We start from the raw sequence: 26807 nt of genomic DNA, 5'->3' as shown, positions 1-26807 counted from the left end.
TGAACCTTTCATGAGCACAGCTTTTTTAATCCCACAAAATCGCTAATGTGGCCATTCCGCTGCTTGCATATAAAACATGTTGATTTGCAAACTTAGAAATACATAACGTCTAGACCTGGTTTCCTGTTCCTTTTTGTGCCTGTCTGCTCTCCAAAGGGTGAAGAACATGCTGTTGAAATCCAACTGTGTCCTGGAAGCCTTTGGCAATGCCAAAACCAACCGAAACGACAATTCCAGCCGGTTTGGAAAGTATATGGATATCAACTTTGATTTCAAAGGGGACCCAATAGGTGGGCACATCAATAATTACTTGCTGGAAAAGGTAAGTTTGCCTTGCCAATAAAAAAGCCATCATCATTTTTTGTGGACTTATTTTATAAATGATGAGAAGGATTACCATATTGTATGCATCTGCTGAGGAGAGCTCGTGGGATAAGAACATGCCTTACTCCCAGCAGGACAAAAATCAAAAGAGTTGGCTTTAACATAGTGAGCTTTCCAGAAAATAAAATCACAGCAGATGTCAAATGCCATGGTTTTCAAATAGAGGATCATGCCGCAGTAACAGAACTTTCTATTACATGTTCAGTCATGGGTTGATGAAAATCTCACTTAAAAATGGACTAGATGATGGGACTGTTTTGCTTTGCGTGACTATGAGAGCTGGCTGGCTTTCATGTGGATTCCTGTGACAGCATCTGGTGTTTGGGGTGTGTGGTTTTTTTGGTGTTTTTTTAAGCATCTGCATTTGTTGCCCTCGAGCCTCTTTGCAGAATGAATGTAGTCTCAGCCTCTCTCTCTCTCTGTCTCTCTCTCTCTCTCTCTCTCTCTGTCTCTGTCTCTGTCTCTCTCTGTCTCTCTCTCTCTCTCTCTCTCTCTCCATCTCAGTCTCAGGGGTTATTCCATATTTGGTACTCATATGCCCATTTGCTCATAGTGACACACTTGGGGTAATTTATTTATTACAATTATATCCCATCTCTCCCCCCCAAAAAAAGAACTTGAAGTGGTGTGCACAGTTCTCCTCCTCACAACAACAGTATAGGTTCGACTGAGAGGCAATGACTGGCCCAATATCACTCAGTGAGTTTTATGGCAGAGTGGGCATTTGAACCCTGCTTTCTCAGCTCCTAGTCCAACTGTCTTAACGACTACATTGCACTCAGTCTCAGCCATTATAGCTGTGATGGCTTGCAAGGCATTTTAGTGATTTATTTTGGGTTTTTAAAAAAGTGGTGTTGGTTTCTCTCTCAAATTAAAACACGAAGGTATTTGAAGAATATTTTGATTGCAGATTGTAGATGTAACTTGATTTAGGATGCATCCTTTGTACTCTACTTGATTTGCATGACATTGTAAAACAATAAAAATGAATTAAAAAAAAAACACAAATTAAAACACGAAGGCATTTCGGCTGGTTTGGTAAGCATCCTATGTTTGTAGGAGTTGGCCCAGTTTGGTTCATTTGGAACAGGCCCTAGACAGTTGCGCGGGAAGGGGGTGCGGTCCACCCTGGGTGTCATCACTGGGGTGTGTGTGACAAAATGAGTTGTGTTTTTTTAAAAAAAATTGGGCTCATGAAACTTTTTAGGAGTGACGTGGTGACTTAGGTGCCTGCAGGTTCTGAAATGCCTACTGCCTCTCCCTCAGCCGCCCTATAGCTGAGGGGAAGGCAGCGGAGAAGCAGATCGCCCCGCCCCTAGCTACAGGACACGCTCCCACACCAGGCACCCGAGCGGCTCGCTACACCGCTAGCCTTAGATACAGTACTTGAGAAGAGTTCTGAAATCTTGGATTACCTAAATTCTAATGGAAACAATACCCAATTTGGCATTCCCATGTCCTCTTTCAGCCAGCTTTTTTTGTTGCTCTAAAGTGCTTACTAGTAACTTTTGGGCATTCCATCACACCTTTAAGGGGCTCAACAAATAGACCATAACTGTCCTGCGCCTCTGTTATAAATCCAAAGTGTAACTGCTGCCAGTGCTCTTTACCTAGTTGCTTGTTCAATTGCAGTACTAAAAACCCCCACCAACACCACATATTTGTATCAGACTTTTCAATGTGGGGCGGGGGGGGGGGCATTGATGGCAACAAGTCATCAAAAATTTACAAACAGATTAAGTACATTAAAACAGTGTAGACCTGTTACTAACTAAGTAACTAATAACCAAAATAACTAAGTAACTAATAGCCAAAACTCAGAGGTTTCCCACTCTTGATGTTCTGGCCTGAGCCCTCCAAAACTTTGCTATGACACCACTGATGCCTTAGTCAAGAGACTTAAGCTATGTTGGGTAGCTAAGCCAACTTGTAATCTTTCCCTTGTTTCTTGTGCTTCTCTCTAGTCACGGGTGATTGTGCAGCAGTCAGGAGAGCGCAACTTTCACTCCTTCTACCAGGTGAGCTGTTAGCTTGATATGCTAAGGTGAAATCAGCAGCCTTGTAAGTGAGTGCCTCTGAATTCACAGGAAATACTGCTTGATTGCTTTTTGCAGTGTCCCTCATTGTGTGTAAAATTTTCAACAGATGCCACATCCCACTTTGCTCACTAGTCCATGCAGGGTATATGCTTGGCTTTGATTTGTCATTTGCTAAATACAGTAATTTACAGATCATCAGCGCCATCCCCTTGCTCTGCTCAAAGGCAGGCTCTTCAAGCCTTACTCATCCAAATCTAATCCTCATTGGGTTTTTTGTTTTTGTTTCTTTTGGAGGGGTTGGTGATGCTGGTTCTAGATACAGATGGAAATAATTTCCCTATACTTCCGGCAAGCAATTAGAGTAACTGGCAGGGGCGTACCCAGGATCAAAACTAGGGGGGCCAAGGGGCGGGGCTAAGGCACGGGAGGGAAGGGAGGAAGCACGCAGGGCGGGGGGGGGAGGAGCCAGAGCGCGATGTCTGCCGGGCAAGGGGGCCGCCGGCGGCAGCAGCAGGAGCTGCTGAGTTCAATGGGACTTGCTCCCAGGGAACAGCGCACAAGAGGGCAAGCTTCTTAGCGCCCGCTCCACCAAGCGGCACTAATGTGGTGGTCTTTTAAGGTGTCCCGCATGCCCAGAAGCACTCTCCTTTTTTCTTTTCCCCTCCTCTGAACGCAGTTCAGCAGCAGGATCGGCGGCAGCAGGATCCTGCATTCAGAGGATTGTGGGCCTGTGTGCAGGAGCTGTACACAGGCATGGGCAGAAGAAAGATTGGGATCTACTGATAGTTCTCTGGGTCATTTGCAGTGAATTAACAAGGATTTCTGACTACTAATAGCTTTAATAATAGAACCAACAAAGGTTACTTTTTCCACATAAATTGGTATTGAAAACAAATCCCTAAGCTTACTTAGAATATGCTCCGAGGAACTCCTATTCATCATTTCTAACTATATCTCTTTCGTACCTGGCTTTGGTAGGTATATCTTGGGGTTTTAGAAACAGAGAAAGTGGATTCAATGAACCTGAAGTCTGCCCACCCCTACTGTACAGCTTTTAGAACTTTTAAAGTACTTTAATTGTTGATAATAACAATAGTATAAAAGCTGAAAAAGAAATTAATTTGGATAAATGACTCTCCGACTTTCTCTTCAGCTACTCCAAGGAGGTTCTGAACAGCTGCTACGTTCCTTACATCTACATAAGGATTTATCTGCATACAGCTATATTGCTACTGGAATGCAGTTAAAGGTGAGGTTGTTGCCAACTTATGAGGAATCTCTTTTTCTTGGTCCTTCTGAATTGTGGCATGATCAGCCATACTATGGACTCTGTGCAGTTCCAGCTGAATTTATGCACTTATGCCACTTTAGTTGGCTGGTTTGGGCATAATGCTAATAGTTTAGCATTGTGAGAATAAGCCTTGGAAACACGTGATCCTCCCTTCCTCCTAAAGAAAGGTCACACAGAGGAATTAGAAAACTTCTGATTCAGTTTTGGATTGACCACAAACCTGCACAAGCTGCAGTTGTTTCTACCAATGTTGAATGGAAACAGTCCAATAGATTTAGACCAGGTGTCCCCAAACTAAGGCCCGGGGGCCGGATGCGGCCCAATCGCCTTCTAAATCCGGCCCGCGGACGGTCTGGGAATCAGCATGTTTTTACATGAGTAGAATGTGTCCTTTTATTTAAAATGCATCTCTGGGTTATTTGTGGGGCATAAGAATTCATTCATATTTTTTTTTCAAATTATAGTCTGGCCCCCCACAAGGTCTGAGGGACAGTGGACTGGCCCCCTGCTGAAAAAAGTTTGCTGACCCCTGATTTAGACAAATCTCTTTCTTCTGACGTAGATCATGCAGCAGAGTTGACTAAGGCAGTTTCCGTTCCCAAACCAATCTGAAATTAATCCAGATAATCAGCTTTATTCCAAAGTGTCTATGGAGTTGTCTGACCACCACCCACTTGAGTACCTTGTCCCCAAAATGCAAATATATGAGATTGACCGAGAGTTGCCTAGTTTAACAGGGTCAAGCAATGGTTTCTTAAAATAGAGAGTCACAACTGCCTCCTTAAAACCACGAGAAACATTCATTTAAAAGAGAGAAGGGGAGAAAAAGAATGCTGACCATCTATAGTTAGATTTTGCTTTTCCTGGATTATACCAGCACATTGTGGCTTCAAATTCTCCACATGCCTTGTGTACATCCTTTGGTAAAATAGGCTGAAACAATTGGTTATCTAAGGCTGAAACAATTGGTTATCTAATTAGATAACAATTGGTTATCTAATTGGCAATTGGTTATCTAAGGCTACTAGCCATGATGGCTATGTTCTGCCTCCACTGTTGGAGGCAATATGTCTCTGAATACCACTTAATATGAATCACAGGTGTGGAAAGTGTTTGTTGCACTCGGGTCCTGGGCTTCCTACAGGCATCTGGCCGACCACTGTGAGAACAGAATGCTGCACTAGATGGGCCATTGGCCTGATCCAGAAGGCTTTTTAGTGTTCTTAACTAAGTGGCTTTTCAGCACATTCTCTGCAATCAGTGTGGCATGTGAAATAGATTATCCACTATAGGTTATCCACTATATACTGAAGGCATATAGACTTCTACCTGATGTTAAATTGACTCTGAGGAGGAGTCGTAGCTCAAACCACACACAGGACGTTTTCTGTTTTCAGATTAAATATTGTGCAATATCTACAGGTTTTTTCTTCTTCTTTTCAGCTCACCACTGCAGAAATGTCCGCCATGATTTTTCTTGTCTATTATTGCACCCTCAGTGTGCGTGCAATGGTATTGCATCTGATTAATTTGCTGTTGCTGCTGCTTCTTTTTCAGTGTTCTATTAATGATGGTGCTGACTTCAAAGCTGTGGCTGATGCTATGAAAGTAATTGGATTTGAACCAGAGGAGACTCAGACAGTATACAAAATTCTAGCTACCATTCTCCATTTGGTGAGTAAGAGGGCGCCATGTACACAAAGATGGCTCTCTGGGCTGCTAAAATGCTGAGGGTTTATGTATGTGCGTGTGTTGATTTAAGGAATAATCAGAGTGAGAGCGAGAGAGCACACTTTGATTGAGTGGCATTATGACAGAGCTGCAGCTCTGAAAGAGCAGACCACTTGTTTCTTCACAAATTCAACATTTCCTGTCAGTACCAAGCGAATGTAGAGATTGCTACTCTCTTCTGTCCAAATCTCATATTGGACCTGACTGAGGAAAGCTGTTGAATGCTTCTCAAATTTAATTGCCTGGGATGATTGGCACATTTTAGGCTTAGAATCCCTTCACTGGGGAGGGAGTAGAATACTCTGTACCGTACCAGCATATAGTTCTTACGTGGAACTTGTCTAGCAGATATGCAGATACCGTAAGCCAGTAATCAAGGTTTCATTTTTAAATGAATTTATGACAAATGTCTCAGTGTTTTGGCAGAAGACCTGACTCCAGCTCTGTTACTTAATACTGAGGTGGAAGTTGAGTTCCTAGAACACTGGAGGCGAGGGCACAAATTATTTGTTCTGCCTCCTTTGCATTTGCGTCCTGTAAATTGACTGGAATAGTAGGTTTTGGGGTTGTTGTTGTTTTTTTTTTAAGGAGATTGGAGTGGAGTGAAAGTGTGAGGGAGAGCAGCTACAGACAGCCTCCTCCCATCCTGAGCACAAGTTCATCTCCCAGCGCCAGTGGGAGTGGGGAGGGGGATGTCTCTAGCGGGGAATCAGGAAGTAGAAGGCACAGCTCAGGTAGGGTAGCAGAGCCACTGCTCCGCTCAGGAGAGGAAATGGGAAGCAGGGAAAGCGCGACCAGAAGACCGCTCCCGCCGACCCCGGAATTGCGTAAAAAGCGCCGGGGGCGGAGATTCAATGTTCCCAGGCTACTTTGTTGGAGGAAAACGCGGGAATCTCCATTCGGAGGTTCTGACCCAGACTGACAACATCTACATAGTACTGACTCTGCACTGTAAATAGTTTGCACTGAATAAAAGCATGAAAAGGCGACGTTGTGAGGAGTCTTTACTCTAGAGTAGCCGCTACTGCGCCTGTGACAGAAAGAATTGGAGCTTGAGCCTTTTCAGCAACTTGGGAGCTGCTTCCCAACAAAGATCTTCATGAAGCTGCATTTATCTGTAACAGAAAAGAGAAACTCGCCAGAAAGAGAGTTAAAAGGACTTCTCATTTGGGATGCCTGAGGCATCCAATATGCTGGGTTTGGACGTCCCGTTGCTCAGAAAGACGGGGAACATGTGATAAAGCTCCGCCTTCAGTTCATTCCTTGCCTTTGCAAGGACAGCCTTCTCTCTCACTTTGCCTTGGATGACTTCAGGATTTCCCCTCTTTATCTATTTTTGTTTTACAGTTGTTCCTAGATCTCTAGTTTTTTCTTCCATCTTCTTGGTTTTTGTTTTTGCTTTAAAAAAAATCCCCTTAAATGTGCTGTGTCTTTTGTCTTTTGCCTCTCCTCCTTTCCCCATGGCTCCGTTTAGAGAAGGCAGGCCACAAAGGAAACAGTTCAGCGTGAGAGAATAGTTAAATGTAAAAAAATCACAGGTGCCTGAGACTGAGTCTCTAGCCGTAAACCTCTGTAGTCGGCCTGCTCCTACAGCTTAAGAATGCTCCGACTTGGTGTCTCAGTCGCACCTGGAATTAATATGGGTGTCTGCTTCCCAAGCACCATCTCTCATCCTCCCAGGGAGTCCCAATATGCCAACTGCTGCCACTAGATGGAATCAAACACCAAGGAGCAACAAACGAGCCACAGAGATGTTGATCTCACCATATCAGGTGGTGTGGAAAGAGTTCACAAAGAGGGCAGGCCCCTTTGATGCCATTTTGGGTTCCTCATCATCTTCCTGCCAAGTGTCATCTTGGAAGGGTGTGGCCCAGACCATTCCCCATTATGACCAGCAGTGGCCTTCCTGCTATATTCAGCTCTCAGGAAAATGTCGTCTCTTTTCCCCCCCCCTCCCCCAGCATCAGCTAGCACCGCATCTCTGTATCCTATAGCTCTCCCTCGACTTCCCTCAACTTATCCAGGGGTCCCCCTCAGCGTTATTATATTTTTATATTAAAAGAAGGTGGTGTTGGAATAATGAAGCTGTTATTGTTGGCATAAATGGCCAGTTAGTTCACTAGGAATAGGAAAGGGAGTCTAAGAACTCTTTTAGAATCTTCTCCAGCTGGTCCTGATTCATCCGATATCAGCAGATTGGACCTGCACAAAGCAACCATCCAACTGAGCCACATCCTCACACAGTATTCTTCAGATGGCTCCAACCAAGGTTCCCCTGTGCCACATGCACTTAAAGTGGGTTTCATTTTCTCACCTTCTCAGTTCTCCTCCTTTAAGGTCATCTTCTTAATGGCTATCGCCACCACTTGCAGAATCTGTGCTAGGAGCCGTCAGCATCAAAAACCATCTGCTTTTTTTTCCACTAGCACAAGATTCAACCTTTATTCCAAATATTGCTTTGGACTTCCATAGTGAACAAGAACTGATTTTCCCTTCCCTTTGCTTGTGCTCCTCTCAACCAAGAGAGAGTATATGGTATAAGCTGGATGTTCAAAGAGCACTGAAGAAGTACATTAAAAATACATAGTACATTTCTGATTCCCTTTTTCAATTCCTTTCAACCTCGAACCGTGGGAGGGAAAGCCTCAAGCACTATCCTAGCCATATGGCTCAAAACTCGTATTTTTCTGGCATATAGAGACCCAACAACTCCCAAAGGATAAGAACATCAGTGTCAATATTTTCATTCTCTCCCATTGCTGGATGTGTGATTGTTACATCACATGTCTGTGTTTACATTCCATGCTTGGAAAGTGTGGGAAACGGAAGCCAGTCCTATCTAGTCCGTTGTATTGTACTTTTGTACTCTCCCTCTCTCTTGGAGAAGATGTGAGAAGGACGCCATGATTCCTTTGTCCTGTATATATTACTTAATAAACTTAGATGCCACACCTCATGGCCTCGGCTTCCAGCTTTACTCTGCTGTTTGAGTGTGTGCATATCTTCAGATATGTATTGCTGCTGCGCACCAGGACTGAAGAGTTACAAAACATCTTGTGCTGTGCTCCAGACGGAAGACGCCCAGAGAGGTTTCCAGTGTGGGGGATTTGCATCATCACCTCCCCCCGACATTTCCCACACAGAGCCCAATCAACAAGGGCAGCAGTAGCTTCAATGGCTTTTCCCATTAGTGCTCCTTTCTTAGAGATTTGTCAGGTAGCCACATGGAAGTCTTCTTTAGCTTTTAACAAACATTACAGAATAGGCACCTCTCCTGAGGTGGCCTTTTGAAGGAGAGTGCTTTAACATATTCTCCCGCCATCATAATATTTTCCACCGACTCGTGTGGCTGGAATGAATGAGGCATCCAATCCTCACCCTAGCAAAACCACTGATCAGGGGATCTCATATACAGTGGTACCTCTGGTTGCGAACGGGATCCGTTCCGGAGGCCTGTTTGCAACATGAAAAGTCCACAACCTGAAGCGCTGTATCTGCGCAGGTGCGCGGCGTGATCTGGCGCTTGTGTGCATGCGCAAAGCGCGATTTAGCGCTACTGCGCATGCGCAAGTGGCGAAACCCGGAAGTAACCCCTTCTAGTACTTCCAAGTTGCCGCGGGACGCAACCTGAAAAGACATAACCCGCAGCGGACGTAACATGAGGTATGACTGTGCCTTCAACACTGGGAATTTGTCAAAGCCTCCAGCTCATATCAGGCAGTTCCTTTCCCCAAAAGAAGGAATTACTGAACTCCTGGAGCAACATTCTTTTGTTTCAAATTATTTTGGTCCTGGACTTCTTTCCGAAATCTCTGTCTCAAGCTTTTTTCCATGGGATGGAAGCTTAATGATTTGATTTAATTTAATTTAAAACAAATTTCCTTTTAACAAAGTCACTTAAATTAGGGCTGCCATACGTCCGTCCGGACGTTACTGGGATTTCCCAGACATTACTGGGATTTCAAAGGTGGAATTGCCATCCCGGAGAAATTTCCAAAAGGCAGCACTTTTTTCTGGATCTTTGGCAAGTAAATCGAAAATTTTTGTTTTTTGGCACAACAACTTTGGCGGTTTTCTATAAAAAAATAGAAAGAAGCTCAAGAAATTTGGTGTCTTCCTAACAATTTGCTCAACAACATTCGGGGTGTCCTGGTCTTTACTTTCTTCACAGCAACCCTACTTAAGGTAAATACAAAATAAAACAAAATGCAAATAACATTCCATGTTGGGGTGGAAAATTATAAATGTTCAATAATTCATTTAGTACATTGGGAACTATGGTCAGTGTTTGTCATTTTTATATCTGTTGTGCAAATATATACATACATGGAGTCCAGATGATGGGGAACTTCCCTTATATGCTGTTGTCTTTGAAAAGTTGCTTTCTCATATGCTGCTAATGCAGATAAACCTTTTGATTGGAGCACCAATCTCTTTGCCACCATTAGTACACCGTCGGAAATTTGCTTTTTTAGTTCTCATGTGTCCTCAGAACCCCAGGTTAACTGTTGGCTTCAGAGGTTGCCTGGTAGAACCCTTATGGCAGGGGTATTCTTTGACCTAACTGGGATGCATTAAGGAAATTGCATCTGTCTGAAAGCACTGCCTGTATCAGAAGTGCCATTTGCTGCCTAGACTCAGGGAGAATGAATGTCCTTAATTTTTTTTCAATCTTTCCACAGGGCAATTTGAAGTTTTCTGTGGATGGTGACATACCTGTCATTGAAAACAGCAAGTTAGTGTCTGTCATTGCTGACCTGCTCGCAACCAAGGCTGACATGGTGGAGAAGGCCTTGCTTTTTCGAACTGTTGCTACCGGCCGGGACATCATTGATAAACAGCATACAGAGCAAGAAGCCACCTATGGCAGAAATGCGTTTGCAAAGGTGGATGTAGATACACTCCTGCCAACTTGGAAGTTTCGGTTTATTCTTACAGTGGTTGTTTCGTTCTGTGTCTTCATACTTTTCACCCACGCAGATATGCACACATAAATTGATAGCCAGCATCTTCAGTTTTTTGCCCACACATTTCTTTATTAGCCATTTGCCCATTTCACCTCAAGGTGAATCTTTCTTGCCATAGGGCAGGCACCCCCAAACTGCAGCCCTCCAGGTGTTTTGGCCTACAACTCCCATGATCCCTAGCTAACAGGACCAGTGGTCAGGGATGATGGGAATTGTAGTCCAAAACATCTGGAGGGCCGAAGTTTGGGGATGCCTGCCATAGGGGATCAGACAAATGTTGGGTTGGGGTTTTTTTTTTTTTTTTTTAGACATCTGTTTTGAGTAGTTTTATGCCTTGGGGAGACAGGTTTGTATCCTTGGAGACTTATGGAGCCTTGAGAATGCAGAACTCTCTGGACAATATAACCAATATACAGTGGTACCTCGGGTTACGAACTTAATTCGTTCCAGAGGTCCGTTCTTACCCCAAAACCGTTCTTAACCTGAGGCACGCTTTCGCAGCCAGCGCACAATTTCCGTTCTCATCCTGGGGCAAAGTTCTCAACCTGAGGTACTACTTCCGGGTTAGCGGAGTTTGTAACTCGAAGTGTTTGTAACCTGAAGTGTTTGTAACCTGAGGTACCACTGTACTCTGGGAAAGAGCACCAAGCAATGTCTGAGACGGAGCAACTATTTTTTTTTCCTCGGTGAGAATTGTCCACTGGCCCAGGGGTGATGGGAGAACCCGTAGACTTTACCACAGATAAGAATATTGGTTTAACATACCTTGGTTTGAAGGTATCTGAAGAAGTGTGCATGCACACGAAAGCTCATACCAAAATAAAAACTTAGTTGGTCTTTAAGGTGCTACTGAAGGAATTTTTTTAATTGGTTTAACATGTTTAGCATCTCCAGTGTCTTGCAAATTGACATCACAGTAAAACCTAAAGCAGCTAGAGAGCAACCTGTAGTTAACCTAGGCTAGTTTCCTTAAACTTTGTTAGGATTTTGACAGCTGGTTACATATTCCCCAGTTTCCTATTAGAGTGCTACAGAAATGCATCACAAAGCTGAATGCTAACTAAACCCGAGCAGCAGAAACGAAAAATGACCCTGGATATTCTTTTGGTTTGAAGGCAATATACGAGCGCCTTTTCTGCTGGATTGTGACACACATCAATGACGTGATTGAAGTCAAGGACTACAACAGCACAGTTCATGGGAAAAACACTGTAATCGGGGTCCTTGATATCTATGGCTTTGAGATCTTTGACAATAACAGGTGAGGTGTCTTGAGAGGGTTAGGCATATCACTTAAATTGTTTCCAGTTGCGGAATTAATTAATTATTTCAATATGTTTTTGCTTTAGTTTTGAACAGTTCTGTATCAATTACTGCAACGAGAAACTGCAGCAGCTCTTCATTCAGCTTGTTTTGAAGCAAGAGCAAGAGGAATATCAGCGTGAGGGAATTCCGTGGAAGCATGTGAGTAGATAAGCCAGAGCGTTCCAAACTGTGTGCCACGGCACTTTTAGGGTGTTGGCTGCACTGTGTAGGTGTGTCACGCAAACACGCCCTATGCTTCTCCCGGGCCTGGAAACGGGTTAGTTTAACTTCCAGTTTGCTAGTAAAACTGAATTACTGTGTCATGAAATGATGCATGTCTAAAAGGTGTGTCACCAACATGAAAAGCTTGGAAAGCTCTGAGATGAGCAGTCGGACAAAGCCAACATGGATTTGAAGATGCCAGGTGTTAGCGATTCTACACCAGCAGGTAGCTATTCAAAGCTCAAAAGAGAGGGATTTAGAATGGGAGAGCCCTCCATCCCCAGCCACGGAGAGTCGAGTGCAGACCCATTCCATTCTGCAGGATTTTTAGTGGTGCTTTGAAACTGGAGTAAAGCCATAGGGGAGTTCGATAGATTTGCCTGAAATGACCTGAAATACCAGAACTGAAATTGGAATAAATTTTGACAGTGAGCGCAACCTTTAAGAGTGAAGACACTGCTTGCATTTCTAGGTAAACGTAAACTGGCGCTTGCTTCTCTGTTTCCCTACAATTGCGTGCCTGCAATCGAGAGAGAAAACATTCCTCACTTACCGTAGTTGGATCACTGTTGCAAATAACCCTGCTTGAACCACTCTGCAGATTGACTACTTCAACAACCAGATCATTATTGACCTAGTGGAGCAACAGCATAAAGGAATCATTGCCATTCTGGATGATGCCTGCATGAATGTCGGCAGAGTCACTGATGGGATGTTCTTGGAGGCTCTTAATACCAAACTGGGCAAACACGCTCACTTCTCCAGCAGAAAGGTACTCCTTTGTGTGTGTATAATAACTTCACTTGACTAAATCAAGCTTGGGGGTCAACCTAAATCAACCTATATCCTACCCTTTCACAGTGAGAACGATGTTCAGTTTTGAACAAAATAGCAAACCAGATGCAGCTTGCTTTGCTCCTGTTTGTCATGAGGAAAAGCAGGGAACAATGCCTACTGCAGTGCTTACACTGCTGGGTGTTGTAGTGGACTGGCTGGATGCAAAGGAGAGATGGGAGGCACCAGCCAGGGAACCCCCTAAGGAACCCCCAGGGAAGAAGGCTCAGAACCTGGGGATTGGTGGTGGAACGATGACGAGTGGTCAGAGGGAGAAGGAGCAGATCTGGGGGAGGGGAAGGGTCTGAAGTAGAAGAGGTGACAGGGTTTAGTGAACAAGAAGAGGCTGTGGCAGAGCACAGTTCAGACTCGGAGGCAGAAACAGAATCCAGGGAGTCTTCCCCTCCTGCTGCAACCAGCTCCCCTGGTCTCCTAGAACACAACGAGAAATGAAAGAGGCAGAGCAGAGTTGGGTTGTGCGCAGACGCATCCTGAGTCCTGGTGGGCACTTCAGCTGTTTCATTGGGGCAAGACCCTCCTAGAAAGGGTTGCCTGAGACCACTAGGTCAGAGCTGTGGTTGGTTTCCTTGAATAGAGAATAAACTTCACTGGTCTCGGTTGATTTATTGGTTTGTTGCTGACCTATGCCTGCTTCCAGCCCTGACAGATGTCCACTTTGTCATCTCATATCGTATTGCCCATGCACTTTGTAAGTCTGGTCTCAGCGCTAAACACTGAGATTCTCAGGGCCAAACACTGAGATTCTCAGAGTGCAAATTCCACCTTTGCAGGGTGAGCTCAGAAGAAATAAACAGCACACGCTGCTTAGGTAATTAAGACATCCAGAGAGAGAGAGAGAGAGAGAGAGAGAGAGAGAGAGAGAGAGATCTAGTTCTCATCAAGGTGCTAAAACTTTAGATGGAAATTCCCGTAATGTAATATTCTTTCATGGGGGAAAAAATCTATTCCCAAAAAATAAATGAAAAATAGGGTTTTGGGGGACAAGGCTGGAACGCTTTTTGGTGTAGTTTTGATTTTTATTTTAATTGGGGGAGTGTGCCATTATGTAAGCCCCTCCCTGTGATCTGAAGTGGTGCAATCCAGACACAGGTTTCCCACCTCAGTGCTTACTGTGCCAAAGCAGCAGTAAAAGGGAACTTTACTCCCAGGCAAGGGATGCAGGTGTTGCTGTGGTCTAAATCACTGAGCCTCTTGGGCTTACCGATTTAAAGTCTTGAAAGGTCGGCAGTTCGAATCCCTGCAATGGGGTGAGCTCCCATTGTTCTGTCCCAGCTCCTGCCAACCTAGCAGTCTGAAAGCACACCAGTGCCAGTAGATAAATAGGTACCCCTGCTGAGGGAAGGTAAATGGCGTTTCCATGCACTCTGGCACTCCTCATGGTTCTCCATGCACCAGAAGCGGTTAACCATGCTGGCCACTTGACCCAGAAAGTTGTCTGTGGACAAATGCTGGCTCCCTCAGCCTGAAGCGAGATGAGCGCCACAACCCCATTGTTGCCTTTGACTGGACTTAACTGCCCAGGGGTCCTTCCCCCCTTTCCCCCCCTTAAATGGGAGCTTAAGTTAGGTTTGCTTGTTCTGTTAATACAGCCATGCTTGTGTTTGTTAACAGAACAAGCAAATCCATGTCTGTACCTCCAGTACCAAATCCTGTCTTTAAGACCCATTGCAGGACAGGTAACAGGATAGGTATATGATGCTGCTTGAGGTTGAAATGTGAAGATGAATGTGACAGGCATTGACCAGACACCTGTTCATTCATCAGAGTTGTCTGTGCGCGAAGATATAAGTCGATGCAGCAGGGCATCTTGGCCCAAAAGTTCTGCATGGCATCTGTGCGTGCCTTTCCCTTCCCTTCAACTGTACTGGGAGGAGGGGAGGCAGAAGCAGGTAGCAAAACAAGCTGGAGTAGTTCTGATGGTGGAAATGATAAGGGAATTTGAGACCATGTGGGGCCCAGGATTATGGGTATGCATGTACAAGGATGGTGGTTGTTTTAGTAGGCTCGGGTGCTGTTTGTAGTTGCCTGAGGTGGACTAAAAATAGGTAGAGTTAACTTGGTGGCTTGTATGGGTACTAGATGAGGTGGTGCCCTCTAATGGTGGTACCAATTGGAAGAAGGGACCACCTGGTATTTGTCTGCAGAGCTTGGACTCAAAGGTGAGAGTAGCCTAAAAAATGTAAGATCCCATGATCTGAAGTACGGCTGTGCATTTTGTTAAGTAAGTTTTGACATTGGAAATGTCAGTTTTGCACTGATATCCAGCAGAGGGAGCAGGAGCCTGCTCAAAATTGCAGGGAAGAACTGGAGCACGAGTTTGGCAAGACGATGATGATGTCACTCGCAGCCAATAGGGACCCGGTTTAAATTCATGTGATATTTCCTAAGCAACTAATTTTGCACGACACAGACAACACCAGCGTTTGATTTATAGTTAAATGACTTCAAAATCCACAGTCAGGCAATGACACAGAATAGTGAGCAAGCTTTTTAATTCTCAGAACTCATCAGGCTGGGTATTAAATAAAATGGGAAGCAGGAGGGAGTGGAGAGAAAAAGCTGGCTTGATGTTGAGCCGCAAAATCTGCATTTAGTCACAGTCTTAAGATGGAGTGTAGGAGATTGCAGACTTACAGCACAGTCCTAATCATGTCTAATCAGAAGTAAATCATTGGATTAAGTGGGGCTTACTCCCAGGTAAATGGGGTTAGGATTGCACCCTTAATTGGATTTGGCTGTGCTACTTGCTATGGAGATTTCAGGTTGCGCCTAGGGCTGATGGGACAAAGGAACAAATAATGGCAAATTCCCTCATTTTTGAAAATGCTGCTGCTACCTGGATCTGTCTCTTGCCCGAAGTGAAACATGTGGTTAGATGATAGAAAGATGACAAAACAGTGTTAACGGCTCTGCCCAATGCTTGCTAGCTTCAAAATCACAGACAGCAGCATGAATAATTTTAAGCCCTGGACAATGGTGATCCCATATTTTGGCAGTGTGCTTAAAGAAAGATATCTTACTTGAAATGAGTCTGCAATGTGGAAAGAGAGCCTCTCACCATGTAGAGCAAATATTATTCTTAATAGGCATGAATGAAAACTATGCTCAAGATAGTTAACACAATACGTACGTAGAACCATATTTATGTAGTTGTTACTGAAATTTGTATCCTGCCCTTCCTCTCCATAGGGTGCCCCATAGGGTGCCCAATAAATCACTGAATTAGTTTGTATTGTAAAACACAAACTGGAAGTAAAGTAGGAGGGAATATCTGTAGTGGTGGCTTTATGTGTTCTTTACAGAGGGTAGGATTTGCAAGTATGGCTGCAACAGAATCAAGCCCATAAAGTATAAGCAAGCTATTCAGAGGAGAGGTGGTTTCCACAGATAAAAGGCTAGGTGTCCAGGAATTTCAGCAGAAATCGTGTTGCCGGTTAATGTTATATTCAGTATCATTGGTCTCAAGTCTTCATTACGCTGAACCTCTTAAATCTGTGTACTGCTGAAACTGAATTTCATTTGATACTTGGAGGGGGAAGGGGAGTGTGTCAAGAGCTCTCCAAATTCCAAGACAAATCGTCTGTGAAGAGAGACTGCTAGATCAGGAGACATCAGGATCAGCTAGAATCTATGATGAGTGAAACCCCCCCCCCAACTACTGCCAAAAATTGCCTGCATGCTTTTAGAATTCTTTCTGCTATGCTGAGTAATAAGATATTATTTTACTTTGGGTCTTCCTTTTATTTTTACACGAAAGCTCAGGTCCTCATGACTTTGTGTGCTCCTCAACCCCTGTCCACATGCTTCATGGTGCAATCACAAGCTTGCATTCATAAATGTGTTCTCCATAACACTCTTATCGCTTCCTTAATATTTCCAGCAGTTTCTTATAGTGGAAATCCAGGTTTCTCTGTATCCCGCAAAGCAAAACCAATCTGGTATTGCACCGCCCCGGCACCTTGCTGAAAGCAGCAACGGTGACCACAAATATTGAGGCAAGTGTTTATGAAGAGGACAGGACTGTGTGCTTTGGAAACAGTGATCTTGGAACCTCACATTTAATGCTTCAGTACTCCCCTGTGAAGCGTATTGGGTTTTGCATTGGGGCAGATAAGCTCCGAGGGGCTGCTGTGCCCTACATTCTAGTGTCCTAGTTTACAGACAGCAGCACACCGGATATGCAGTCAGCTTGGGGTTTTTGTTTTGTTTTTGTTTTGGTATGTAAAACCCACACAGCAGAAGAAAGCATTTTTGCTCTGCACAAAATAGAAATCTGGGTTACATTACAGGCCTCTTCTCTCTCTTGCCTGATGAAAGGTTCTTGCTAGCTGCACAACTTTGTGCTGGGCAGTGTAAAATCTGCCTTTCTAGCTTGAGTTTTCCCCTTCCTCTCCTCATCCACTCTGAAGAAGATCAAGCCTGCTTCACTCATTATAATTTCCATAAATGAAGCATTTCCACACAGAGGGACTAGAGCAGGGGTGGAGAACCTGTCGTTCTCCAGGTTTTGTAGACTACAGCTCCCACCTTTCCTGACCATTGGTTGTGCTTGCTGTCCAACCACATCTGGAGGGCCACAAGTTCCCCACCCCTGAAGCAGAGGGTCCTTGTGATGTGTGAGTAAGGTCATGAGCAACTACCACCAGTCTGGTAGTTGAAGCATAGCATGATAAAGCCATGCCACAGGTTATGCTAAATGTGCCCTTTTCTGCATGGAGTTAATCACGAGTATTTTTAAGTGGGAAAACAGCCGGCTGGAATATAAGCTCTGAGCCTTTCTCAATCTCAAATCAATTTTTATTACAGCAAAAGCCAGCAATACAGAATATCATAATTCCAAACGAAAGAAAATCAGCAGTAACATCACCAGAAGTAGAACAATTACACAAAAGGAATTTGCAATGTGTCATTCAATAGATGGGATTTACGTTTCTTAATAGCTAAATTGCAGAATTTGGCCACGTAACATGACACTGGGCTTGAGGAATCTTCCTGAAGGAATTTTCGTAAGATTTCGGGGGGAAATTCCAAATAATATTGTAAGGGTGTAAATTTTGATAAAAGGGGTAAAGTAAGTTGAGCTCGTTCTTCACTATAAAATTCACAAAATAAAAGAAAGTGAGTGACCGATTCTACCTTGTTAGACATGCAAGGGCAAAGGCGCTCATGAATTGGTACCCGCATAAATTTGCCGTACAGCACCGCTGAGGGCATTGCCTCAAAGCGGGGCTCTAGAGAAGGCCCATCTGTAAGCTTCGTTAGTGATGTTAGATAAGTAAGGGGCAGCTGTAAAATTAGGCCACGATTTTAGACATCTATAATTCTTTGGGAGTAAGGCATCTTCTTCTTGTAATTCGACATCGTAAAGTCTCTGAGTAATAATTATTTTTGCCTTGTTCCATTAAAAAGATCTCTCTGAGCCTTTCCTTTCACCTACCACTTTTCTCGTGAGTTCCCCCTCCCGGGTGAGTTCTCCCTCACTTCCTGCCAGGCTAACTTCTGCTCTGGGAGCTTGGCTAGAAAAAAATGCTGCTTGGGCGGGAGGAGGCTGCAGGAGGAAAGTGACAGGCGGGGAAAGGTCAAGCACCCCACTGCACTTGAACTTGGTCCCACACTGTGCCCCTTTATTGCTGTTCGCTGGCGACCCAGGTCATCATCTGAATGCTCTCAGCTGCCTACATAACGTTGGCGAAATGAATCTTCCCGATCAGTTTGGATAAATCTCAGCTGCCAGCTACCATGATGAGGATGGATAGATAACTGAGGTGGTAACAGGTGTCTTCTGTAGTGGGGAAGACATTGGGACACACAGGTCGCTGTCATGAAAGCACCTAGAGGAACAAAAGAGAGAGAACCAATAGTTAGCATGGCTCTGTCAAAAACCAGTCGTCAGAGCTTCTCCCCAATGTGAATGATTTACTAGATAAAGCAAAAGCGATTTCAGTAAGACTGAACGTGGGTTTTATTTCTGTGTTGGGAAGACATAATATGTTGTTGTTGTTTGTTTAGTCGTTTAGTCGTGTCCGACTCTTCGTGACCCCGTGGACCAGAGCACGCCAGGCACTCCTGTCTTGCACTGCCTCCCGCAGTTTGGTCAAACTCATGTTCGTAGCTTCGAGAACACTGTCCAACCATCTTGTCCTCTGTCATCCCCTTCTCCTTGTGCCCTTCATCTTTCCCAACACCAGGGTCTTTTCCAGGGAGTCTTCTCTTCTCATGAGGTGGCCAAAGTATTGGAGCCTCAGCTTCATGATCTGTCCTTCCAGTGAGCACTCAGGGCTGATCTCCTTCAGAATGGATAGGTTTGATCTTCTTGCAGTCCATGGGACTCTCAAGAGTCTCCTCCAGCACCATTATTCAAAAGCATCAATTCTTCGGCGATCAGCCTTCTTTATGGTCCAGCTCTCACTTCCATACATCACTACTGGGAAAACCATAGCTTTAACTATACGCACCTTTGTAGGCAAGGTGATGTCTCTGCTTTTTAAGATGCTGTCTAGGTTTGTCATTGCTTTTCTCCCAAGAAGCAGGCGTCTTTTAATTTCGTGACTGCTGTCACCATCTGCAGTGATCAAGGAGCCCAAGAAGGTAAAATCTCTCACTGCCTCCATTTCTTCCCCTTCTATTTGCCAGGAGGTGATGGGACCAGTGGCCATGATCTTGGTTTTTTTGAAGGCATAATATACGATCCCTTAATATGGGATGGGGCACACCTCATTAGATCTCAGGTTCACTCCCCTATATACCATGTTAAAGGAAGGCAAGTGTCGTGTTTGGGAGATATCCAGGAGCACAAATAAATAGTAGTGAGCTAAATGAACCAATGACTCTTAACTTTGTATATAAAGCAGGGGCAGCTATCCACATGCTTTATTCTTATCTAAACAACCTCAACCTTTGGACTGGCTCTTTGGCTTTCCTCACAACTGCAGGACCATTGCAGTCACCGACGGCATGTGAAATGGAACAGTGTTTGATTTAATGTTTTATGTTCATCTTTCTTGCATATCGCTTTGTGTTTTACGACAAGAAAGACTACATTTCCGCCCTGTTTTCACTTGAGCTAAACTACTTGGTTTTGCTTGACCATGTGAAGATTTCAGTATTCTCTTCACGCTAGCTTCACTTGGTTGCTATATCCTGTGAAAACAGACTTTTCGTAAATTTCATATCAATCTGTTCACTTGGTGATGCCCTACAGTTTGCCTGTGTATTTTGGTTAGATTATTGCACGAAAGAGGAGAGAACAGATGGCAGTGGAGACCCACGGTTCTTCACTCTCTGCAAGTTTCTTTCGCTATAAAGGAACAGTATCACTGAGTCTAAAAGAAAAGGTTGCCTTGACTTACAGATTGTCGTGTCTATAAATAAATACCTTATATAACAATAGAATTCGGAAAGACATTCCGTTGCTAAACTTGTATGTGAAGCAGTAGTTGAGCCCACCAGGGTCTGTCACTGAGAAGCAGCTGTGCAATGCAGTCTGAGATGCTTCAGTAATATTGACTTCTTAACCATTTGTTTTTAAGCTCTGTGCTATGGACAAAAACCTGGAATTTGACAGAGACTTTCGGATTAAGCACTACGCTGGAGACGTTATGTAAGTGTGGTTCTTGGGCTTGCTTTCTTACTACCTGTTAACACCTCCTCAAACACACTTTTTCCGTCACACACTGCCTTTTCTCCACTGCAGTATAGCCCAAGGTAGCCTTTCTCTTCTTTTGCTTTTTGTAAAGTTTAGGGAAATGTTTGTATATGTTTTGCTTTTAGATAGTTTTTTGGTGCTGCTGCTGTGCTATGCCACTCATAGCTTCCCATGATTGGTCTGTGATTATTCCTCTGCGTAGCCACAAAACAACTTTTCAACCTCCCTTATCAAGGGTGTTAAATAAATAAATAAATAAATTGTTAGGCTATTTAATTTATATTATTGTACCTGAAGAATAATTGTACTCTGTGGGTTAAACCACAGCACCTAGAGCTTGCCGATCAGAAGGTCGGCGGTTCAAATCCCCGCGCCGGGGTGAGCTCCCGTTGTTCAGTCCCGGCTCCTGCCAACCTAGCAGTTTGAAAGCACGTCAAAGTGCAAGTATCATATATTCCAGCGTATAAGACGACTGGGCGTATAAGACAACCCCCAACTTTCCCAGGTAAAATATAGAGTTTGGGATATACTTGCCGTATAAGAAATACGACCCGGCGTGTAAGACGACCCCCGACTTTTGAGAAGATTTTCCTGGGTTAAAAAGTAGTCTTATACATAGGAATATACAGTAGATAAATAGGTACTGCTCCGGCGGGAAGGTAAACTGTGTTTCCGTGCACTGCTCTGGTTCTCCAGAAGCGGCTTAGTCATGCTGGCCACATGACCCGGAAGCTGTCTGCGGACAAATGCCGGATCCCTTGGCCAATAAAGCGAGATGAGCGCCGCAACCCCAGAGTCGTCTGTGACTGGACCTAATGGTCAGGGGTCCCCTTACCTTTACCTGAACACATGTTTACCTGGGCACTTCTTTCAAACACAAAAGCTAAACCCTTCCATAATCCCAGAAGCCATTTATTTCACTGTTCTTCCTCAAGAATTTGCTTCTTGGCATATTTCATGTGTTGCTGCATCTGTATAGTTTTAATGTAGCAACACACACATGAAACTGTGCAATTTCTGGAGGAAATATTAATGTAAGGGAAACATGAATAGAAATGTGAGACGAGAGGAGTGACCAGTGGTTGGGTATGATGGGAGTTAATAGCTCAACAATACTCGAAGGACCACTGGGTTAAAGTGTTTCACCATATAATCCCAGTAATATTACCTGCAAGGTAAAAAGGTAAAGGTAAAGGTACCCCTGACCGTTAGGTCCAGTCGCAGATGACTCTGGGGTTGCGTGCTCATCTCACTCTATAGGCCAAGGGAGCTAGCATTTGTCCACAGACAATTTCCGGGTCATGTGGCCAGCATGACTAAGCTGCTTCTGGCGAACCAGAGCAGCGCACGGAAACACCGTTTACCTTCCCGCTGATGCGGCACCTTTTTATCTACTTGCACTTGACGTGCTTTCGAACTGCTAGGTGGGCAGGAGCTGGGACCGAACAACAGGAGCTCATCCCATCGCGGGGATTCGAACTGCTGACCTTCCGATTGGCCAGCCCTAGACTCTGTGGTTTAGACCACAGCGCCACCCATAAATCCCAATGTCCCAGCCCTGCAAGGTAGGTCAGTGCTATCTTGATAGCCCTGTTGAGCTATTTTATAAGATCTACATTTTAAAAATCATAGGCTTGGACATGGGCTGAGGTCAAGGTAACAGGGGTGTGTTTAAGGTTGTATAGTTAAGTCCACAGCTGAGATGAGATTTCAGCCAAGGACTAAAGCCATGTGTATTTTTTATCAAACTTTATCTATATAATCCAAATAACAAAACAGAACTTCTTGAAACAGACACATAAGAACCAAACCAAACCAAAGCTGTGCATATTTTCTAGTTTAAAAGTACACGCCAATTTCTTAACAGTAGAACTTGCCCTATTGGCGCGTACTTTTAAACTAGAAAATATGCACAGCTTTGGTTTGGTTTGGTTCTTATGTGTCTGTTTCAAGAAGTTCTGTTTTGTTATTTGGATTATATAGATAAAATTTGATAAAAAATACACATGGCTTTAATTGCTAGCTAAATTGGGCCACATCGTATAGCGTCCTGTGTGAGAGGAGAAGAACAAAGGTGAGCTTTCACAACTAGTACACCTTCTCTCCAGGAGTTTGTCATCATGTCACTGTGTATGAAGTATGTTTTATTAGCTTCTGATTTAGCCCACTGGAAGTCTACCAGGGAAGAGAGAACCCCTGGTGCTGTTAATTTTCTGCTTGGTAAAATGTGTGTTGTCGCAGTACTGATAACCATGTGTTGTTGAGACTCCTGTGATCCGTTCCAGACATGGTAACTGTCTCCGCAGTAGGAGGCAGCAATGGTTATGAACACCAAGCTACTGGAAACTGCAGGAGGAGAGAGTGCTCTTTTGCACTCAAGTCCTGTTTGTGGGCTTCCCATAGCAATCTGGCTGGCCACCATGAAAACAGGACACTGGAACTACATTGGCTCGATCCAGCAGGCTCTTCGTATGTACTAAATGCCTCTCCCTTTCAGTGGCCAATTGTTACTTTTGTCACTTGAGGTTCACTGAAATTAACTCTCTCTCTCTCTCTCATTTACCAGCTACTCAGTTACAGGATTTATAGATAAAAACAAGGACACTTTATTTCAAGATTTCAAGCGCCTGATGTACAACAGGTAAGGAGTCAAGCTTCAGACCTGCAAAAGGGTAAAAAGAGTACTGGGAAATAATTCATAATGAATTGAAAAAAAATGTTTAAAAGTACTTTTTAAAAAAACCTAGAGCCCTTTTTGCTGAGGTTAATTCAGTTGGATATTCCCAGGTGTCAAAAAGGGTTATTTATGTACTGTGGCCCGTGTTTTGTTAGCCCAAAAGTGGAAAATGAGCGAGGCCCCAACTAAAGAAGAATGGAAACTTAAACTGATGAAATATGCGCTGCTTGCGGACCTAACATATAGAATAAGAAAGCAAGAAGAACATACATTTAGAGAAGATTGGAAAATGTTTATTGAATATATGGGGGGGGAATTGTGTACACTTGAAAGCGTTGGCAGCATTAAGATAAATAAAAAAGGTAAAGGGGCCCCTGTCCATCAGGTCCAGTCGTGTCCGACTCTGGGGTTGCGGCGCTCATCTCGCTCTATAGGCCGAGGGAGCCGGCGTTTGTCCGCAGACAGCTTCCAGGTCATGTGGCCAGCATGACAAAGCTGCTTCTGGCGAACCAGAGCAGCGCACGGAAATGCCGTTTACCTTCCCGCCGGAGCGGTCCCTATTTATCTACTTGCACTTTGATGTGCTTTCGAACTGCTAGGTGGGCAGGAGCTGGGACCGAGCAACGGGAGCTCACCCCGTTGCAGGGATTCGACCCGCTGACCTTCTGATCAGCAAGCCCTAGACTCTGTGGTTTAACCCACAGCGCCACAACAGTGTAAACAAGTTTTGATGGATGTAATAATAATGGAATACTAAATGGTTTAGTTTATGTAAAATATGCAGGGATTTATGATATGCAAAATGAACCATGGAAAGAGAAGAAGGGAAGTCATTGACATTTTCAGGTTGCTTAAATGAATATTCCAAATGGTAAAACAGAAAAATTAATAAAAATTATACAAAAAAAGGGAGTCAAGCTTCAGCTATTCATATGTCTCTTCACTACAGCTGACCAAATATTACTGACCTTTTCACTCCTTTTCTCCCTGGCTTTGTAGCTCCAATCCCGTGCTGAGAAAGATGTGGCCAGAAGGCAAGTTGAGCATCACAGAAGTGACTAAGCGACCACTGACTGCTGCTACCCTTTTCAAGAACTCAATGATTGCTTTAGTGGACAATCTGGCATCAAAGGTAATAATGGGTTTCGGTTTAAAGCAGGGGTGGGGAACCTTAGACTCAGGGCTAAATGTGACCTCCAGGCACTCTCCATAGGACATATCCCCTCACCAGCCCTGTTCTGCAACTTCCTAGAGTGACTTAGATAAAATGCATTCTTGAACTGTCATCATGCCTGGATATTGAAACCTCATGACTTTTCATGTGGCTGGAATGTAGCTTACTGTTCAAAAAAGAGTCACATACTTTCCCTGTGGCCGCTCTTGCCTTTGCCCCAACTCACAATTCATGAGTAGCCTTGGCAAAGTAGCCCTCATGATGGAAAAGGGTCCCAACACCTGGTCTAAAGTCAGTTTTTTCCATCTATGTAGGAATTCATTATTTAAAAAATACTAGGCTTCCAAACAGCAGCAGCAACACAGAATTCCTACAGCATGTTCTATGTTCAGAGGGTTCGATAGTGCTTATTGCAGTCCTCCTGCCAACACTGAAGAAGGACATTGATCCTTTTTTGAAGATGAGAAAGCTGAGGTTGATAGGCTAGCTGACCCGGGACTTGAACTGGGCTCTGATGTTTTCCAGAGGTATAATTTCTAAAGATAGGTGATGGGTGCAAAGCTTGCCAGGAAACCACTCTGACCTGGAAGCATGAACCTTTAGTCTAATACGTGGTAGAATTGGTTAACTGGTTAATTGGTTAGTCTGGGGTTTGTATATGACTGGTGGTGTGCTATGATTGGTTGCAGACTTAGTTGGTATTTTTATGTTCCATTGCTGCATGAGCAGAATGAGAAATGGGGCACATTTCACAAGCTCTCTTGACCTGCAGCCATTCTTTTTCTGTCTTAGCTTTACACCAGTAGGGGAGTCAGGACTTGCCCAGGGGTAATGTAGATAGGATCTGCAACAAGCTAGCTATTCCTTCTGATTGCCCCCTCCCTGTGCTTCTGGAGCTGTCCCTTTCCTCAGTCTTAGGCTGGTTTAGTTACAGCAGCATAGGATTTACGTCGACAACGTTATGATGCTGTAAATTTCCTACACGATCATAACCTGGGCTTATGTTGGCATAGAGGACTTGGTAGCAATCCAATCCCTGTCTGGTCAGCGTAACTTAAGGATAGAATACTACTAGCAGCCAACTTTATCCCATGCAAGCGAAGATCTTGGCAAAGGGCTCTATAAGCCACTTGTGCCTTGCACCCCCAGCAAGAGTAGCGCTAGAGGGTTCATCAGAAGCAGAAAAGCTTCAAAAATGAAGCATGTAAGGAAAAAAAACCTCTGCTGTTATTCATACAAGGTTGGCTCCTGTATCTAAGCTCACGCTGGAGCAGGTCAGTGCAGCGCTTTTGAGGTTTATTTCGGTGTGTTTCTCCATCCTGGTTTGTTTGTTTGCTTGTTTTGTTTTGTTTTTACTGACTTGAACCTTCTTTTGCATTATGGGCATTAATCACATGATGAGTAGACAGTGCTCTGTGTGAGGCAAAATTAGTGAAGCCCTAAAATCTTAATTTAAAAGGCGAAGCAGTAAAGAGACCCAGGGAGAAGGTACAAACAAAATGCATTAGGAGGTCCCATGGGGATTTTTTTCCTGCAGAGTGTGTAGGAAAGGTTCTGTCTTGATCATTCAAAAGTTTTATGTGCAATATTCTCCTTAATGAAGAAGGACCACTGAGTTCTTCAGAGCAGCAATGTGGACATAAAAGTTTGACTCTTTGGCAGCCATTAAGAGCTTTACAGCTGTCAAGCCAATATGTGAAATAAATGGGTTGTAATGGTTGCATTAAATTTTCTGTTATGAGGGAAGCATAGTATTGTGTGCTGACAAAATGTGCTGTTCAAAAACTGTCCGGTGTTGAATAGCATTAACTTCATTGCTGTCTTTATTTTATTTTCGTAAGATTACATTTGCAATGCTAGCTAGCTAGCTAGCTAGCTAGCTAGCTAGCTAGCTACACACACACACACACACACACACTGTATACAGTGGTGCCTCGCTTAACGAATGGCCTGCTTAACGAAATTTCCGCTTAACGAAAGGTTTATTCTAGTGGAGGTTGCCTCGCTAGACGAATTCGTTTTACGGAAAATTCGTCTAGCGAATTGCGGTTTCCCATAGGAATGCATTGAAATTCAATTAATGCGTTCCTATGGGCAAATTTTTTTAAAAAAACAATTCAATGCATTCCTATGGGATTCGCTAGACAAATTTTTCGTTATAAGAAAAGACCCGTTAGAATTAGATTCGTTTAGCGAGGCACCACTGTATATTCCTTCTATATATATATTGCTTCTATATATATTGCTTCTTAAAAGAGCTGCTGTGGTTACTAATATGCTGTCAATATAGCAAATTAAGAATGTTGATACTTACCTGTAAAGACTTAAAACAACTTGGGACCAGCTGAATCCTTCAGCGATATAGACCTAACTGGTCGCTAAGATCTTCAGCCAAGGTACTCCTGGTTGTTTCACAACCAACAGTGATCCATCTTGCAACAACCCAGAGGAGGATCTTTTCTGTTGTGACACCCAGCCTATGGAACAACCCTCCAAGATGATGCAAGTGCCTGCTTG

At 43.9% G+C, this 26807-nt stretch overlaps 1 protein-coding gene across 1 annotated transcript in view; it reads left to right on the top strand.

Annotated features, from left to right (window-relative positions):
* The window catches only part of MYO1D (myosin ID), a 172705-nt gene that overhangs the window by 39718 nt on the left and 106180 nt on the right, over positions 1 to 26807 (top strand). The window contains exons 4-14 of the mRNA XM_035136261.3: positions 157 to 322; positions 2349 to 2402; positions 3577 to 3672; positions 5272 to 5388; positions 10128 to 10331; positions 11528 to 11673; positions 11762 to 11876; positions 12541 to 12711; positions 20324 to 20394; positions 23006 to 23080; positions 24116 to 24248. Of these exons, the coding sequence (XP_034992152.3) occupies positions 157 to 322; positions 2349 to 2402; positions 3577 to 3672; positions 5272 to 5388; positions 10128 to 10331; positions 11528 to 11673; positions 11762 to 11876; positions 12541 to 12711; positions 20324 to 20394; positions 23006 to 23080; positions 24116 to 24248 (1348 nt within the window). The remainder of the gene's footprint in view (positions 1 to 156; positions 323 to 2348; positions 2403 to 3576; positions 3673 to 5271; positions 5389 to 10127; positions 10332 to 11527; positions 11674 to 11761; positions 11877 to 12540; positions 12712 to 20323; positions 20395 to 23005; positions 23081 to 24115; positions 24249 to 26807) is intronic.

The sequence above is a fragment of the Zootoca vivipara genome, chromosome 12 (assembly GCF_965207765.1).
Source record: "Zootoca vivipara chromosome 12, rZooViv2.hap1.1, whole genome shotgun sequence".
Classification (NCBI taxonomy): Eukaryota; Metazoa; Chordata; class Lepidosauria; order Squamata; family Lacertidae; genus Zootoca; species Zootoca vivipara.
The sequence above is the reverse complement of the archived record's forward strand: the minus strand, read 5'-3'. Positions and strand labels throughout refer to the sequence as shown.